This window comes from Lepisosteus oculatus, chromosome 18 (genome assembly GCF_040954835.1).
Source record: "Lepisosteus oculatus isolate fLepOcu1 chromosome 18, fLepOcu1.hap2, whole genome shotgun sequence".
NCBI classification, from domain to species: Eukaryota; Metazoa; Chordata; class Actinopteri; order Semionotiformes; family Lepisosteidae; genus Lepisosteus; species Lepisosteus oculatus.
This window is the reverse complement of record NC_090713.1, coordinates 16,754,305-16,773,598: the sequence shown is the minus strand read 5'-3', so window position 1 is coordinate 16,773,598 and position 19,294 is coordinate 16,754,305. Positions and strand designations below refer to the sequence as shown.

At 39.0% G+C, this 19,294-nt stretch overlaps 1 protein-coding gene across 1 annotated transcript in view; it reads right to left on the bottom strand.

The window, feature by feature from the left end:
• LOC107076093 (NACHT, LRR and PYD domains-containing protein 3-like) overlaps positions 1-14,043 on the bottom strand; it is a 179,222-nt gene extending 165,179 nt beyond the window's left edge. The window contains exons 1-4 of the mRNA XM_069180091.1: positions 13,993-14,043; positions 9,564-9,818; positions 7,887-7,937; positions 5,345-7,091 (exon numbers count right to left, since the gene is read on the bottom strand). Of these exons, the coding sequence (XP_069036192.1) occupies positions 5,345-7,091; positions 7,887-7,937; positions 9,564-9,818; positions 13,993-14,005 (2,066 nt within the window). The 5' untranslated portion in view covers positions 14,006-14,043. The remainder of the gene's footprint in view (positions 1-5,344; positions 7,092-7,886; positions 7,938-9,563; positions 9,819-13,992) is intronic.
• Positions 14,044-19,294: the final 5,251 nt, after the last annotated feature.

Below are 19,294 nucleotides of genomic sequence, written 5' to 3'. Positions count from 1 at the left end.
CCATGATGGGTAAAGGCCAATGGGAAATTTGGCCAGGACATTGGGGTTACACCCCTACTCTTTTTGAGAAACGCCCTGGGATTGTTAATGACCACAGAGAGTCAGGACCTTGGTTTAACCTCCCATCTGAAGTAGAGTGCCTTTTTACAGTATAGTGTCCCCATCTCTATCGGTCACTATTGAAACGGTCACTGACTTCCTGGATTCCCTCTTTGCCCACTAGGCCATAACTGCCGACAATGGGCTGCAGTCTGTGTCCGCTGAGTTTGAGTCTTGGTTGAGCTATACCAAAATATCATGCCACTCAGCTTGCTCTTATGTTTACGGGTATTTTCAATTGATCCCTTAAACAGGCTAAGGTACCACACTGCTTTAAGATGATTACTAATACCAGTACCTAAGAAATTCACTGTGAGCTGCCTCAATAACTACAGATCAGTATTCTTGATGTCTATTATTCTGAAAGTTTTGGAATGACTTATAGCCAACTTCCTGTCTAAATTGCACGTGGACCCAAGGCTAGTTAGCCTACAGAGCAAACAGGTCAGTGGAGGATGCAGTCTCCCTGGGGCTCCATGACATATTTCAACATCTAGAAGCAGCCAGGTCCTCTTTATTGACTGCAGTTCTGCTTTTAACACGATCACCCCTCTCAAGCTTTTAGATAAGCTAGCAGATGTGGGTATTGATCAGACTCTATGCTATTGACTACTGGATTTCCTTTCTGATAGGAAGCAGCTGGTGAAGCTGAAGGTACCATTTTTAAGCCTCTCACTCTGAGCACAGGAACTCCTCAGGGTTGTGTCTGATCACTTATGCTTTACTATCTGAACACAAATGACTATTTCACATTAAGGTTCAGTCGAAAAGCTGATAACACTGCTTTCGCAGGCCTCATCACAAACAATGGTGAGTCAGTACAATGAAATTAATTAGCTCAATAAGTTGAACAGTGCAACCTCGATCTCGAACTAAATGTGAGCAAAATATAAGATCTTGTGGTGGACCTTTAGCAAAGCAAACTCTCACCACTACTCATCAATGGTCAGGCTGTAAAGGTGGTGGACAAATTTAAGTTCCTGGGCACCATCATCTCCAACACTCTAAAATGGGAGGTCAACACACCCGTTATGGTCAAGAAAGCTCACCACAGGCTCTTCTTCATGAGACAGTTAAAGAGGTTTGGAGTGTCACAGGAAGCAATACACCTCTTTTACAGAGATCTGTCATCAAGAGTGTTTTGGCCTTCTGCATCACTATGCGGTACGGCAACACTTCTGCCCAGGACAAGAAGCAGGTAGAGAGAGTAGTGTATATCACTTTCAAAACTATAGGATGTCACCTTCCTTCTGTGGACTCACTCTGAAATGCAAAGCTCTGAAGATCCTTGCTAACCCTTCCCACACTGCCCAACCTCTATCTACTTCTCTCCCCTCTGACAAGTAGATTAGGTCTATTAAGACAAGGACTACTAGGTCTATAACAGCACCTATTTGGAGGCTGTGAAATTTCAACTCTGATATTTTTGCATGGCTCTATTAGGCCCTACTGTTACTTATCTCACTGTTATTATTGTATTAAAGGTGTGAGTTTAGGATGTTTTGTGAATATGCTGAGTGGATGCACTCCATTATTGAATTTGTTGTATATTTGTATTGCATTCTTTAATTGTATGAGCTCACTGAATCAATTTCCATTGAACTTGAACTCTTCCATACACTGCTCCACCACATGGCCACACAGCTCGCCATAGAGCTGGCGGCTCACCAGCCACCTTCATGCTTGGACACAAACTTCTACTTTCCCAGGACAGACTCCAGGCATATCCAGCTCAGACATCTATGGAGTTCCCCATGCAGGTCACAGAGTAACTGGGTCCAGCTACCTTTCGCCTCTCTGACACAAGGTGGCATTTAAGGTAGCTCAATTGAAAGGGTTCAGTTCCTGGTGTGCCATTTACATGTTTTCCCTGTGTTAACATGGGTTTCCCCTCAGTGTTTCCATCTCCTTCAACAGTTCGAAGACATACTGGTAGTTTAATTGGCTTCTGGGAAATGAGTCCTGGTGAGAATGTGTGCATGTTTGTATCTGTGTGTGCTCTGCAACGGACTGGCATCTCGTCCAGGTTGTTCCTGCTTTGTGCCAGTTGCTTGCCAGGATAAACTACAGCTCCCCCACAGCCCTGTACTAGATATAGCAGTTAGAAAATGGTTGGATTGGCAGATGCATAACTTTACAAATGTTCCAATTCAATACTATACAGAAGACACTCTTCAAATGTTGTTTAATTAACAAAAATATTTTCAAGTATTATTGGTCTATATATATGATGTGGTAGTGATTCCAGTGCTATTCAATGTAGTACTTACAGTGATCATACAAAAACATATAATCCAATTTCCTCGTACTCTTCCACATTTATGTATTTGCTTTGCATAAAATAGAAGTACAACAATGGTCTTTTAATGGGGGAAGTTGCTCATTGTAACTTTTTTAAATACATAAATCAAAATACAAGTTGAAGCATTTAGGTGTTTTTTTGAATTGCCTATTTAAAAAGGACACAATGAAAAACTGATTACTTCTTCAGTTTAAAAATACTGACACTGACAGCTATAAAGTATTATGACATGACAGTTAAAGCTATTTTTTTAGAAAATTCAATTGTTAACATTTGCTTTTTAGGCTGAAACGACAACTCTTGCGGTTAAAGTATGATACTGTTCACATAGATGCAAAGAAAATACTGGTATTCAAATGCAAAATATCCGTCAAAGGCCAAACAGACAGAAAATTACAAACATTGTTATCCTCTCATCCAGTAATTCAGTGCCTGAACTGCCCAGAATGTGTTGCTACCACTCAAGATGTTCATACATAGTCACATAATTATCCAAGAATAAGGCACTATATGTTGGACATAAAAGAAGCTAGAAAGCTACTTTCAATGGCACAAACACAGCACTAATGAATGAGACCTGTTCAGTTACTTGCGCCATTTTAGGGGAGCTGAGTGACATCACACCACCGAAAAAGGTGCTATATCTTGGAAACGAAAACATCACAAACACTACATTCAGTGGCACAAAACAGCACAAACAGAGCATTCACTAATGCGGTGGGTTTCATCATTTGTGCTGTTTGAAGGTGGCGCAACTTCCACAGACAGGGCCCCAGTACAAATGGTGACACAATAGTTTGAAACTTGGCAGCCATCTGCAAAAGGCTTAAGAGATTGTGAATGTAATGTGAATATTTAACAGACTGATATATAAAATAAATAAAAATAATCTTTAATGTGTACTCTGTTGACATTATTACAGAATGAGTTAAATATTTTAATTATAAAAATATATTAGACACTATGGCTTCAAAAAAACATTGTATTTCACTAACATTTCTATGACTAACAGCAGTGTGCTGCACCTTTCTCATGCTTCCTCTCCTGCTCTTCCACATTTTTTCCTGCAGGAAAAGCAAATTACCTACAGTATGAATGGAAGCAAACTGATACAGTACATCTTAAGAGTTTCAAAATGGACTGAACTGCAGTAGGGACACTCCACTCAAAGCACTTACAGATAATGGAGACTCTCCTCCGCCAGGACCAGTGTGTAGCAACCACATGTTAATGCAAAGGCAGCAAAAGTGACAGTATGCTCTGCACACATCAGCTACTGTATCATTAGTATCCAGACTCAAAACCCTCCTTTTCAGAAAAGCCTTTACTTAACTGGTTCCATTCTTCACCCCTCTGCTCTTCTTAATACCATCTTCCACGGTCTCCTCTATTGTTATTGTTGTATTGTTGTAATTATAATTGTGTCCTGTCTTGTGAAATTTTCTTATTTATTGTTGTAGTCTTCTTATTTATTGTTATTGTCATCCTGTAAAGGGCTTTGAGAAGCCACCTTTAAAGGCGCTATATAAAATAAAGTTTTTTATTATTATTATTATTATTATTTGGAAGGAGAACATAGTGATGAAGCCAGTTCATACATGAATTCCAGGAGCTATTGTAGTTACTTAACCAAATACAATTTGATCTTGCTGTATGAAACCTGAAAGTACAGACTTTTGTCAATTTACTAAAGCTATTTGTGAAATAGACTCCTGGTGCTCATTAAACACCTGCTGGGCACACCCTTCCCCAAATCGTATGTGAGTATGAAATAGGTTAATAACTTCTGTATTAAAAGATTTCAATTTTGTTGATTAAAGATTGTTTAAGTTTAAGCATGTACACATTGCTACAGTGAAAAGAACTGCTATTTAGTTTAAACTGTGCACACATACTACAGCATGACCTGTCTCACTGAAATTCTCATGATATCAAATTCCTCTTTTTCATGTTTCGCCTGTCGCACCCCTCCTCCTCTTTCCAACACTTCTCAGTCTGCAGGGCTCCCAGCATCCTCATCATCAAAGTGGAGAAGAAGGGCGATGAGGGAGATTGTTGCACAACATCACATACAGTTTGTAACTTTTGTCTTATTAATTCCTCTCTCTTATTTTAGATCTTAATTCTTAAAAATATATATTATGCGTAGTGGCTTTAATGAATAATATTAAAACAAATAGGGCGTCTTTAAATTCTGACTCTCTCTGAACATTTGGTAGAACTAGTTTTCACTCACGTTATTCACATTTTGCAAACTCATTTACATTATTTATTTATTAGTATATTATTTTAATGTTTAACTGTGATATATAAAAATAATATAGTACATGTTATTGTATTTTACTATCAAAGAAAGAGTCTATTTGTTAGCACTGATGTATTGGGCAGGAACTGATCCCTGGAGCTTCTGGTTCACAGGTGAAAATTTTACCATTCAACCAAAACATCACTCAGTTCACAAGCCTTTCAATTTCCATTACAACAATAACCACTGCAAAATGTATTTAAAACAAGCATGTCAAAATGTTTCCAAAAATAGTCACCGAGTTAAACAATTCCATGCCAATGCGCATGAAGAACGCATAATACGCTACCACTACCGTCTATATAAATATATTTAAAATAATAAATTAATATTGTCAACACTGAGACACTGACTGTGCTCCAGGCTGCAAGACAATTGAGTGGAGTCAAGCTTGTGGTCGGCCGTTGGGCCGACATCTGCAGCTGGAGTGTCCGAAGTTCGAATTGTGAGCTTTTATATTTTGGCAGTGCACTGTAGAATCAATAATAACTAGTTAAAAAAAGTTAAAATAGTTAATTATGGGATTTAATGTTGAAAAATAAAAAGTGTGCTTAATTCGTGTGTTTACTGTGTACCTGCCAGCAGACCTCACAGGGACAGTTTGGACCTTGTATGTGAAGTGAATCTGAGGTACTTACCTAAGGGTTTTTGTTATCTTTGCCACAGGTAGCAATCTCCGTACACACTCCTCTGATGTAGCATATTCTCTCATGTTGAAGACATCAATCTCTTTCTCAGACAGCAGTGAGAAATAGGTGAGTGCTGAACACTGGGAAGGTGAGAGGCTTTGTCTTGAATGTTTTACTTTATCCAGAGTCACATTGAACTCGTACATTAAAGACTTGTCCTTCAGTTCACTCAGACAGTGGAAAAGGTTCATGCATCTTTCAGGAGAGGAAGTTTCTCTAATGAGTTCCTTGATGAATATTGCTGTTTTCTGGATGTCACTGGAATGATCTTGTGTGTGTGACAGGAATCCCCTCAAAAGCTCCTGGTTGTTCTTCATTAACATCCCCAAAAGGAATCGGACAAACAGATCAAGATGACCAGTCTTGCTCTGGATGGCTCTTCCAAGTGCAACTTCATTCAAGTGGAACAGTGTGGAAGCTGGTCGTTTTTTTCCCTCCAGTGGGTTAATATTGCTGTTTTTATAGGAACTTAAAACATACAGAGCTGCAAAATACTCCTGGACAGTCAGGTGTACAAAGCAGTAGACCTTTTCCAGAAATAAGACTGAATCTTGTTTAAATATTTCCTTCCAAACCCCTGAGTAAAGGGAAGAGCTGTTGAGATCAATGCCATATTTTTTCAGATCTTTTTCATAGAACACTATGATGTTTTTCTCCAGACTTTCAAATGCCAGCTTTCCCAGCTTCAGAATTACTTTTTGATTTGTTTTGAGGACAGTATCTTTATCTTCCTTCTGTTTCTTTGCTGTCAGTAAGGCAAGCAGGAAGTTTGTATAGAAATCTGTCAGTGTTGTTGGACTCTCCCCACTGTTCTCTTCCAATGTGTGCTCCAGAACAGTAACTACAATCCAGCAGAAAACAGGAACGTAGCACAAAATGTAAAGACTCCTCAGTGTCTTTATATGTGAAATAATTCTGTCTGCCAGAGCTCTGTTCTTACACTTCTTTCTGATGTACTCTTCCTTCTGCTGGTCTTCAAACCCCTGGACCTCTGTCACCCTGCTGATGAGCTCTGGAGGGATCAGACCTGCTGCAGCTGGTCTGGAAGTGATCCAGATGGAAGAATTAACAGGAAAGTTCCTCTTGATGAGGTTTGTTAACAACACGTCCACTGATGTCGGGTTTTTCACATCAGACCAGATCTCATTTTCTTCAAATTTCAAAGGATGTCTGCTTTCATCCAGACCATCAAAGATGAACAGAGCTTTGTGGCAATCTAAAACTTCAGAGGATTTTATCTCTGGACAGAAACACTGAACCAGTTCCTGTAAACTCTTTTCTGATTTGATCAAGTTTAATTCACGGAATGGAAGAAAAAATATAAAGTCAAAGTCCTGGTTGTCTTTTCCAGTAGCCCAGTCAAGAATGAATTTCTGCACAGAGAATGTTTTCCCGATGCCAGCGACTCCCTTCATCAGTACAGTCCTGATGGGTCTGGTCTGTTCTGGGAGTGGCTTGAAAATATCGCTGCACTTGATGGAGTGGATCTCTGTTTTTTTGCTTTTGGAGACAGTCTCTATCTGTCTGACCTCATGTCCATGATTCACCTCAACACAGCTGCCCTCAGTTATCCACACATGTGTAAAGATGTCATCGAGTAGGGTCTGCTCTCCTGGCTTAGCAATTCCCTCAGACACAACTTCAAACTTCCTCTTCAGAGCTTCCTTGTGTTTGTTTTTCAGTGTCTGCAGCCACCCTAAAACACGATAGTAAAGGGACAGTCAGAGACTGCAGGAGAAATCCTGACAGTGTAATATGTCTGTAGAATTAGTGTCCAAGAAGGACACACATCACACCTGTTTTAAGCAGGTTGATGTATATAAATAAGTAAAACACAAAACATAAGTTAAGCCATAAGTTAAAAAATATTGTATTTAAAGTGAAAAATTAAAACTAAACAGCTAACAAAAGCCTAAGCTCCCCTTAGAGCTACTTACTAGACCTCTTCCCAAGTCCCTCACTATCAACAGCTAAGCTGCTTACTGGCTATAAAACAAAAGCCTACACACAGTTCACACTTTTTTATAGAGGCCTCTGCCTCTTGGATTTTTATAAGTCCATAGTTTGGTTTGCTGTGTTTTTTGCTAAACAGAATTTGTTATTCCCTTCTCTTTATCTGTTTGCTTGCTGGTTTAAGTCATGTAGAGTCTTGCAGTTAGAGAATGAGTGAGACTGGCTTTCTTTCTGATTTCCTTCTGTACATTCTTTAAATGTTATATTGAACAGAAACCCATTATCTGACTTAGTAAAGCCAGTGACCAACCCTGGGCTCTATCTTACACCAGTGTCCAGCGTTTTACTGAGCTGAGACTCTCATCAGTGACCTATCCAGCAGAGCGTCATGATCAACCTCCATTCTGAAGGTGTTCAGAGCCCATTCCCAGGTAATCACAGGAGCTCTACTCTGTGTGGCTTCGTGAAATAACACTAGATTAAACAGCACTTGGAAGAAAGAAAAAATCACACTGAAAATGTTAAATATTGGACCAACCTGTATCATGTGTTTGAGAACCTGGAGCCTGTTGGCATTCTGGTGAAGGAGCTGTAACAATACAAAGAGAGTTTTCACTCCCTTTTCTGTTAAAGTAATAGTGACTGGTTGTTCACTCTTGACTATGACTGCTTTTGATCAAACCCATCCATATTCATGTTGTCTAGAGCTCACTTACTCTTACATCACACTATGTGTTTCTCTTAATTGAATAGGTCTAATCATTGTGATATGTGCGTATATAAATTATATAGTTGTGTGACCTTGTATAAGGTCTATGTATAATGATAGTAAGTTGTTTTAAAATACAAGTAAATAAAAAGAAAATATCAACACAAGAATAGTTGTTAGTCATTGTAGTATATTCAGTAAAATCCACAATTAATCACTATATACACTACATACTGTGCTATATACAAGTAACATATAAATAAGTATATGTTATAAGTATAATAAGATATAAATAAGTAAAACAAACACAAACAGCCATAAGGTAAAAAATATTGTATTTAAAGTGAAAGAAAGAAATATTTAAAAGCAAACAAAAGCCTAAGCTCTTCTTAGAGCTACTTACTAGAGCTCTTCCCAAGTCCCTCACTATCAACAGCTAAGCTGCTTACCGGCTCTAAAATAAAAGACTCCACACAGTTCATACTAATTTATAAAGGCCTCTGCCCCTTGGGTTTTTATAAGTCCATAGTTTGGTTTGCTGTGTTTTTTGCTAAACAGAATTTGTTATTCCCTTCTCTGGATCCGTTTTCTTGCTGGTTTAAGTCATGTAGAGTCTTGTGGTTGGAGAATGAGTGAGACTGGATTTCTTTCTGATTTCCTTCTGTACATTCTTTAAATGTTATATTGAACAGAAACCCATTATCTGACTTAGTAAAGCCAGTGACAAGCCCTGGGCTCTATCTTACACCAGTGTCCAGCGTTTTACTGAGCTGAGACTCTCATCAGTGACCTATCCAGCAGAGCGTCATGATCAACCTCCATTCTGAAGGTGTTCAGAGCCCATTCCCAGGTGATCACAGGAGCTCTACTCTGTGTGGCTTCGTGAAATAACACTGGATTAAACAGCACTTGGAAGAAAGAAAAAATCACACTGAAAATGTTAAATATTGGACCAATCTGTATCATGTGTTTGAGAACCTGGAGCCTGTTGGCATTCTGGTGAAGGAGCTGTAACAATACAAAGAGAGTTTTCACTCCCTGTTCTGTTAAAGTAATAGTGACTGGTTGTTCACTCTTGACTATGACTGCTTTTGATCAAACCCATCCATATTCATGTTGTCTAGAGCTCACTTACTCTTACATCACACTATGTGTTTCTCTTAATTGAATAGGTCTAATCCTTGTGATATGTGAGTATATAAATTATATAGTTGTGCCACCTTGTATAAGGTCTATGTATAATGATAGTTGTTTTAAAATACAAGTAAATAAAAAGTAAATATCAACACAAGAATAGTTGTTAGTGAGTGCAGTGTATTCAGTAAAATCCACAAGTAATCATTATATACACTACATACGATATACCAGTAAGCAAGGAAGTGAAGTTTGCCATTTTTGCTATGTGCTAATGAATTTTTATATGATGACAGATGACATTGTGAGAAGCAAGGATAGAATTAGAAAACAAGAGAAAAGAGTGAGTATGAATGAGAATGGTGCCCTTACCCAAGTCGTTGACAATATGTCTGTAGTCCTTTTGCAGAATTGTGTAGAACTTGTTTTTCACTGTTGTTCCCCCAGAATCCAGGTCTTTATACAGCTCTCTCATTTTTTTCTGAGAGGTTTCAGCAGTGAGGACCCTGTTGTAGGTCTCCTGATGGATCATCTTTTCTGAGAGCAGTTCATCCGCTATGGAGTCAACTGGGTTCACCCTCTGAATGAGAGTGGCCCTGTGATTATCCACAAACTCAACACCTGGGGCTGAACAGCAGGGAGAAAGAGTAAGAGACTGAGACAGGAGAGTGAACATGGGTGAGGAGAAGTGTAGAGTTAGAGAAGAATGTGAAAGCAGAAAAAAGTTTTTTGTTCTTTGGATAGTGCAATATGATTCTTTAACAGTTGCATATACAGTCATGTGAAATAGAAAGTACAACCCCTTTTAATTCTATGGCTTCATATATCAGGACATAAATTATGTGGTCCTTACCAGATCCTAAAATTAGGTCAACCTAACAGGTGACAAACTGTCACTCCCGACATCCCTCCCTAGAGGGCACTCCACTACTCCCGTTATTGTTTCCGTGATTAAGCTCCCCAGGTGTACCCCCTTAGGTGTTTTATTTAAAGACTAGGTCCTCCAGTCCTCGGGGCTCATCATTAGGGTAAGGATGTTGCGAGGCCCGCCTGGCACCAGGAAACCCTACGTCCGTCTCCTGAGGGCATAGGCCTCATCCCCGACACCTCCTGCTCCCTGAGCCCGGGGTCTGGAGGATCTCGCCCCGTCACCTTTGGACCTCCATGTTTTGCCTGTCTGTGTGTTCCCCTCTCCTGGGGATTTTAACCTTGTCGCGTTCCAGGATGGATTATTCGCTGATGGACTTTGTGCCATCACCTGCCTTCGGACCGGTTTGGATTTGGATGCCTTTTTGTCTTCCCCGTTCACTGTCTCACGGATTGTCACCAATATTTTGTGCACTATTAAACCCCTGTGTGTTTCCTTTTACCATGCCTCCTGCTTTCTCCAGCTCTTACCGCACCGCATAGGGTCTGCTACAAGACCTGACATGGATCTCTGTCCGTGTCCGTGACACAAACAACACATAATAGATTCCACTATGTCATTTTTTATTTAACAAAAAATAAGCCAACATGCAGAAGTCATGTGTGAAAACTAAGTAGCTTGTATAACCACCTTAAGCTGCAATAACTTGAAGTTATTGTTTTCAGAATGAGTTTATCAGTCTCTCACATCATTTTGGAGGAATTTTGGTTCCCTCTTCTTTACAACTTGCTTCAGTTCATTGATGCTTGAGGGCATTTGTTTATGCACAGCTCTCTTAAGGTCCTGCTACAGCATCTCAATGGTAATCCTACACCTTGATTATCTTCTTTTTCAGCTATTCAGTTGTAGATTTGCTGGTGTGCTTGGGATCATTGTCCTGTTGCATGACCCAATTTCGTCCAAGCTTTAGCTGTCGGACAGATGGCTCACAATTGTCTCTAGATTACTTTGGTGTAAAGAGGTGTTCATGGTGAAATCGGTGACTGCAAAGTGCCAAGGTCCTGTGCTGCAAAACAAGCCCAAATCATCACCCCTCCACCACCGTGCTTGACGGTTGGTATGAGTTGTTTGTGGTGATATGCTGCATTTGGTTTTCACCAAACATCTCCACTTTGGTCTCATCTGTCCATAGTACATTGTTCCAGAAATCTTTCTGTTTGTTCAGATGCAACTTTGCAAATCTAAGCTGTGGTACAATGTTCTTTTTGGAGAGAAGGAGCTTTTTCCTGGCTAATCTTCCATGAAAGCCAAACTTGTTCGGTCTTTTTCTGATTGTACTGTCATGAACTTTAACATTTAACATGTTAACTGAGGCCAGTAGATGCCTAGATGTAACTCTTGGGTTCTTTGCAATTTCTCTGAGCATTATATGGTCTGACCTTGGGGTGAATTTGCTGGGACACCCACTCCTGGGAAGATTGGCAATTGTCTTGAATGTTCTCCATTTGTTAATCCTTCTCACTGTAGAATAGTGGATTTCAAATTGTTTGGAAATGGCCTTAAACCCATCCCAGATTGATGAGCAGCAACAATTGCTTCTCTGAGCTCATTGCTGATGTATTTGTTCCTTAGCATAGTGTTAACACACACCTGAATGCTACAGACCACCAAACTGCTAAAAGTGCTGCTTTTATAGAGGTGGTCACACTTCCTGATGATCAACTAATCAAATGAATTTGATTAGCAGCATCTGGTTGCTAATTACCTTCTCAATTCCTATGGAAGCAATAAGGGTGTACTTATTTTTTCCCACATGGTTTCTGCATTTTGGCTTACTTTTTGTTGAATAAATAATGACATAGTGAAATCTGTTATGTGTTGTCTGTTATCCGATTCTATATTTCTCTAATTATAGAAGTTGGTGAGGACCAGACGATTGTTATTTACACCCTGATATGTAAAACCATTGAATTATTTTAAAAGAGGGTGTACTTTCTTTTTCACATTACTGTACAAACATCTCTGAAAGAGGACATAATTGATTATTTCACAAGACATTGAAAAAGAAAGAAAAAAAAAGCATTTCATTTGTAGCTGCCTGGCCATTATAGCATCCTTGTAACCATTGTGTCCCAACTAGCTCAGTTGGTAGAGCATGCGACTCAATCTCAGGGTGGTGGGTTTGTGCCCCATGTTGGACGCAAGGTTCTCAGCTTCATGGAGCAAATATATAAATAATAAATCTGAAGTTGGAGAAACTGTTCTAAACCTTTGTTGTACTCCATTCACATTATAATGATCAAAGTAATATTGTAATTATAATTGCAATTATGATTAATATTATGATGTTTTTATAGGACAAGAATACTTAAGTCAGGCCAGCTATGGAAGACCACCTCAGTGAAATAGTGTCATCCCTCACACAAGTCTAAGTGTGTGTGGCTCTTTATACAGCCCTGGTATAATATTCCACATTCATTCCTATTTCCAGCACCATTCTTTTCATTCTGTTTCCTATTATAACAACACCGTTTCACCCCTTATGGATATGTTCGTGAATACAATGCACTTGTCCACTTTTTCTTTTCAAATACCTAAGATTCCCAGCATTTACCATCTCATAAACCTTCCTCTTCTATTCAAGGTTCAGAACTGTCCTCATCTCTTATTCACCCAGCATCAAGCCTCCAGTCTGTTTCAGTTCTTACAAAACTCCATGCCAGCAGCCCACACACCATTTATACATACTGCTTACACTTCTGTCCATCCTATTCCACAGCGGCATTCTCAGCCTGCATCCCTTCACTCTCCGCTTCTTTGAATTAGTGTTGCCTCCTCCACAGCTGAGCACAACTTGGACATCTATCAAGCTGCATCTTAAGACACTAGTCCACTCCTGCAATTAACATTTGCCTTCAATCTGTTCTCTCTCTCACCCCTCACTAGCATGCCCGGAGTGGCATCTCTCACTGAGATAGTGTGGTCCCTCACACATACGTCTAAGCGTGTGTGGCTCTTTATACTCTCCTGGTATAATATTCCCCATTCATTACAATACAATGAATGTCCTGACAGACCTGTGCTTTTATTGTGTTTTATTGTTAACACCCTGAAACCAGGCACCTGTATGTATTCTGCCATAGAAAGCTGGAAAAATGAACAAAGTCCCCCCTTCACTCTGTAACACAGCCCTAACTTGTTCAATATCCTTGGGACATTCCTGGTCTCTCCTCAAAGAACCTGTCTGCTGAGGAGCTTCCTCCTGTGTCTAAAAGGAGTAAATTGAGTCTCCAGAGAGCAGGCTCAGGGCTGGATATGTTCTGTTATGGTCTGATTTTCAGTGCTAACTGAACTGTGCTTCCTAGCTGGTTCTCACTAAATCCACACAACCTGTCTAATGCAGAGCCTTGAATTAATAGAAGTTCTCTCTAAATTTTACTGGTACAGTACTGATACACACTTAACCATATTCATATACTGCAAATCCTAAACAAGACTTAAGTCTTCAACCTTTACCACCAGACATACTAACCTCAAGTCTTTTCCCTGACTGCCTTTCTTTTCAATTCCCAGAAAAAACTAAATTGCCTTTCCCATTTTTAGCATTGTATGTGATTCTGGCCACCTGGTTAAATTCATTTCTAAACTGTTGCAAGATCTTTTGCAACTATCTCTGAATGCCTATGGCAGTAATTTTAACTCAGCCCTGTGGGTAGTTTGCTAAAAGTGATTCACTGAACTGTAACTTCACTGACTAGAGTCAGTGCGGAAGAAAACTGAAACTGGCATTAATGCAGAGGGTGAGTAAATACTGTACATTGCAGAATATCCATTAGTTAAACGTCAACAGACTTTACAATGCAGTCTCCTACTTTACAGAAATGGTAAAAAACAGAAGGTTCTGTTGAGATTAATATAAGTTCAATACTGTACCTGCTTCTGACATCTTTCATGGGTCAATTCTATAGGTCCCCGTTTGAGCCTGAAATCCAAAACAAAAGAAGTAAAAAAATAAACCTTAATTTGCCTCTTTCATCTTTTGATTTGTGTATGTTTCACATGAGGCACTTCTTATTTTGACATGACCCTTTACAACATTCATAATAGGACATTCTCCTTCATGTCCTGAAACTCCTTCTTCTCTCTTTTGAAACTCCATGTGATTTCCCCCATGATCTAGAACTCTCTCTTCCCTCCTCCAAAACTAAATGGCATGTGCCCTGCTCCTTGCTCCAAAAAGGTCAAAAAGCAATGCAATAAAATATATCTGTCAAGTCCACTGATTAGAACACTTTGCATGATCTCTTTGCATGAAAAAGTAGATTCTGAGCAGATTTTTCTAAATGTATTTGAATGTTTATAAAAACACAAGGATAGTGCCTATGAGTAACAAAATATATATGACAACATTTCTAAATTGCATCTTATTCAATACAGTGACACTCAAACTCTTGTTTAAAGGGGAATATTATAAACAAATGGCAAAAACATTAACACATGTTATTTACAAATGAGAGCAGGCAATTTAGCCCATTGAACTAAATATGTTATCTAGCCATCACTTCAACCACATGACTTGCCAGCTTGTTCCACACCCCTACAATCCTTTATGTAAATAAGTGCCTGCTGCTATCAGTTTTAGATAAACTTCCATGTAGTTTCCACTTGTTCCTTCTCATTCGTGTTTCACTGTCCATTCTGAAGAAATCCACTGCGTTGACTGTTACTTTCATTGAGAATTCTGACCACATGTATCATGGTTTCTTCACAGTCATCTCTGCTCCAATTCTCTAAATAAAGGGATCCAATATATGACTTCAGTTCAATAGGACTTCAATTCACTATAGTTCTAATATAAAAAAAACTAAATCAATTCATCATCTATAAAGCACAGTGTTTGTTTGTTCTTTATGCAAGCTCTTATTTTTCATCGTACAGACCTGAAATTTTCCAAACAAGTACATCTTACCCTACAGTAGGTTAGGTTTTTAACATAAAACCTTTCACCTTCAAGGCCAATAAAGGCTGAAAAGACATTTAATTTAAAACCCGGCAGGTTCCATATCAAACCGAGGGGAATCCCCGTCCCCGATCGTTTTTCGATAAACAGGATTAAAAATGCAAGTGCAGCAGTGGACGTTTGACGTTCCAAACACACTGAGCATGCAGAAAATTTACGTTTCATTCACAACATTCGTTTTTCGATTGTTATAAAGTTGGGCAAACGATTTTTTTTAATTTCTAAAAAAGAAATAAGAAATACGATATAATGATGTGTTCCAGCTTAACTTGGACATTGCACGACTTCAAAAGCTATAAAAACAGGTTTTCGATAGTTAATAACCACTTTTTATGTGCAAAAAAATAGTGATTTTTCTTCCTCGTGATCAGCTTAGAATCTTTGTGTACACTGTAAGGTTTTTACTTCTTAATTCGAAAAAATCATATTCTGTTCTCTTCCTGGTATGTAGAAAAGATCAGCAGGTGTTTTTTCCCTAATCAGAGGCTCTGAAAATAGTGTACTGCCACTGTCAGATGGAGGATGCGTGGAGCTCAGTATTACACAATGGCCATTCTATAGCATGGAGTGCGAATGGCACCAATTGCGTCTGCATTCTAACTTTAAAATTAAACAACATAAATCATTTTCTTTGACTTATGAGTCCCTTAATTATCATTAAGCACAGGTTTCTCATCACTTAGACCACTTTTTGATACCATCATTAGACAAAGCAGGAACTTGTACTTTCTAATGATGTTACACGTCATTAGACGTGATGTTTTTCACAGCCTTAGTCCCAGACTGTCCTGGGGTCAGCTGCTTTACACGTGGAAAGATGACAGATTTTAATTGTCTTTTATTTTGTTTTACATTTTAGAAAAGCTTAATCTATACAAACACCACAAAACTATTCTCGATTGTATTTCTGAATGCTATGTTACACTTAGTTCATTGTTTTAAATACATCTAATTAAGAACGTTAGGTGTTAGCATAAACTATAAGTAATCAATTATATTAAATTTAGCACTGTGATAAATTGTTGCACTTTTCCCTGCATCTTGTAAAAATATATTTTCTTTGTTCAAATATACATTAAATCTGATTAAAACTTATCAGAAAATAAGTTAAATACAAAATTAAAGAAAAAATAGGGTAAAATATAGTTCAAAATATTTTGCTAATAATGTTAACTGTAGAATGCTTTTTGTATGTTTGTTTTCATAAATACAACAATGGTACTAGATGTCTCAGTGGCTTTCAAAATTAAATTATGCATGCAAATCTGTGAACTAGAAAGATAACTAAGCTATCCATCCATTTCTAATGGTGGTGAAGTGATTAGCGTTGCTATCTTGCAGCACTGGGGCCCTAGGTTCAATTCCTGCCATCCTGTGTGTGTGGAGTTTGCATGTTCTCTCTGGGTTTCGCGGGTTTTCTCCATATGTGTGATATGATTTCAGTCCAAAACATAATGGTAGGTTAATTGGCTTATGGGAAAACTGGCACTAGTGTGTGTGTCTGTTTGTCTGTCCCGTGATGGACAGGCACTATGTCCAGTGTGTATCCTGCCTTCTGTTTGTTGCTTGCTGGGATAGGATCCAAATCCTCTGTACTGGATAAAGAGATTAAAAATGCATGGAAGTAAAGGCACTGTGTGGATGGAACTATACACAGTGTTAGAAACCCACTATGAGATGGCAGCATCTCACTGAGGATAAATTATTTTATAGTGCTGGCTTAAGGAAACAGCCTTTCTACCTCTCTTGCAGATCAGTATTGGGCGGAGCAGTGGCTCTGTGGCTAAGGATCTGCGCCTGTGACTGGAAGGTTGCCGGTTCAAATCCTGCGGTTGGCAGAGGAATCCTACTCCGTTGGGTCCCTGAGCAAGGCCCTTAACCCCAACTGCTCCAGGGGCGCCATACAATGGCAGACCCTGTGTCTGACCCCAAGCTTCTCTCCCTGTCTCTGTGTCTGTGTCTCCCTGGAGAAAAGCTGGGGTATGCGAAAAGATGCATTCCTAATGCAAGAAATTGTATAGGGCTAATAAAGAAACATTATACATTATATTATCCATACCTTGTTAGTTATTTAAACCAATTGCCTCTGAATATAAACATCTTCAGATGCTGGCTCTGGATCAGCATCAGCTATGTTTGCCCATTCCTTCAATTCATGTGCATCCAACACACAGTTCAATGCTAGCAATTACACAAAATCTAAAATAAAATCCTCATTTCAGTATCTATGTAAACATACAGTATGTTAACTTCATCATCTTCCTCTGCAGTCTATAACATCTACTGTCATATTGTCAAAAGGATGCCTATCCCCAGTGATATCAGAGTCACCTACCCTGAGTGCATTTAAATCTAACCTCAAAACCTTTCTTTTCAGAAGACTTATTTAGTGTCTGTATTTGCTTCATTTTCTAATTTCTTTCTTATATGTATTTACTTTGTAATCTGTGGTCCTTATAACTGTTTTTACACCTATTGCATTGCTTTGAGATGCTACCTTTAAAAGTGCTATACAAAATAAGGTTTTTTATTATTGTTATAGAGAAATATAATCAGACTTTCCCTGGTTCAGTAAAAAAAATCTAAAGTATACTAGTTTGTCACTCTTCTCACATCCTCTTTGCTAAATGGATTTCCATATTAATTAGATCAATCTAACTACCTATTTTCTGTACTTACTCTATCCTGCTAGATTTCTAATTATTCTGAAAATCTTTTTCTTGAAATGAGTCATTTCTAAATACCTGGTTTCACTGTTAACATCTTGCAGCAACTCTGTGACAAAATATACACTTAGCTCAACCTGACAGTTCATTCTGCTACCAACATTGAATTAAAACAAAATCTTTAGATTTCTATATTTATATCTATATTCATTAGTGACAAAGGCTAAACTTTCTTGGAAAAATGTATTTTATGTGTTGCAAAGAACTGACTTGCTTTAACAAAATATATTTACAAATCCTTTCACCTGGCAATCTACATGAATGCCCAACTATGAGAAGCCCTCCATGAAAACATTTTTGCTATTAATTCATATATAGTAATTCTGACAGAATTACTGTTTTTTATGTGTGCTAATTTTTTTACTCTATCTCATCAAACCTTCATACTCTCCCTGCCAGAAATGCACCTAATTATTCAAGCCCTTCACTCTTTGCCAAATCTATTTTATGTTTGCATGTTCCCCCTACAAGATGGCGGTGCTCATGGACGCAGCGGCTTCATTAGCTCTCAAACAATGGTGCTTTTTGTTCATTATTCTTATGTTTTTTGTCACGTTATTTACTCAAAACACTGAAGCTTACTTCTCCTACGACCGGAAAACATTACTGGACATCAAAAACAACTGCAGGGATTTCTCCTTTAGTTCGCTCGACCTAGATTACATCAGCTAGTCCATCCTCTACACCGCAGACCCGGAAGCCGCGGAGCCACCTGACCGTGTCCGCCGGGAGAGGAGACGGCGCAAGCGATGCGAGCGCAAACAGAAATGCGGTAAGAGAGCCGGGCTGTAAATAAGACTAAAAGAACAGCGGAACAGACCACCTATACCCAGCCTGTTCCTCGCTAACGTAGGTCCCTAGACAACAAACTGGACGAAATAAAACTCAGGCTCACTACTCGCCAGGAAATAAAAGACTGCTGCACTCTTGTGTTTACGGAAACATGGCTTCACAACAACATACCGGACTCCACCATTCAGCTGGATGATTTTTTAACTCTCCGATCGGACAGAACAGCCGCCTCTGGTAAAAATAAAGGAGAAGGTCTGTGTATTTATGTCAACCAAGCATGGTGCAGAGATACTACAGAAATCGCGATGCACTGCTCACCCGACTTAGAATATTTAATGGTAAAATGCCGACCCTTCTACCTACCTAGGGAATTCACGTCGGTCATTATTACTGCTGTGTACATACCTCCTTACGCTAATGCTAAGGATGCAGTCAAAACGCTATCCAAAGCTATAAGTAAACAAGAATCAGCACACCCTGATGGTGTTTTTATTATTGCAGGCGATTTTAATCAGGGAAATCTGAAATCAGTTCTGCCTAGCTACAACCAACACGTTGACTGCCCCACCAGGGGAAACAACACACTTGACCTTGTTTATACTAATGTACCCGGTGCTTACAAAGCAGTACCTCACCCCCTTCTTGGACAATCCTCACCCCCCTGTTCCTACTCCCAGCCTACAGACGACTTCTCAAA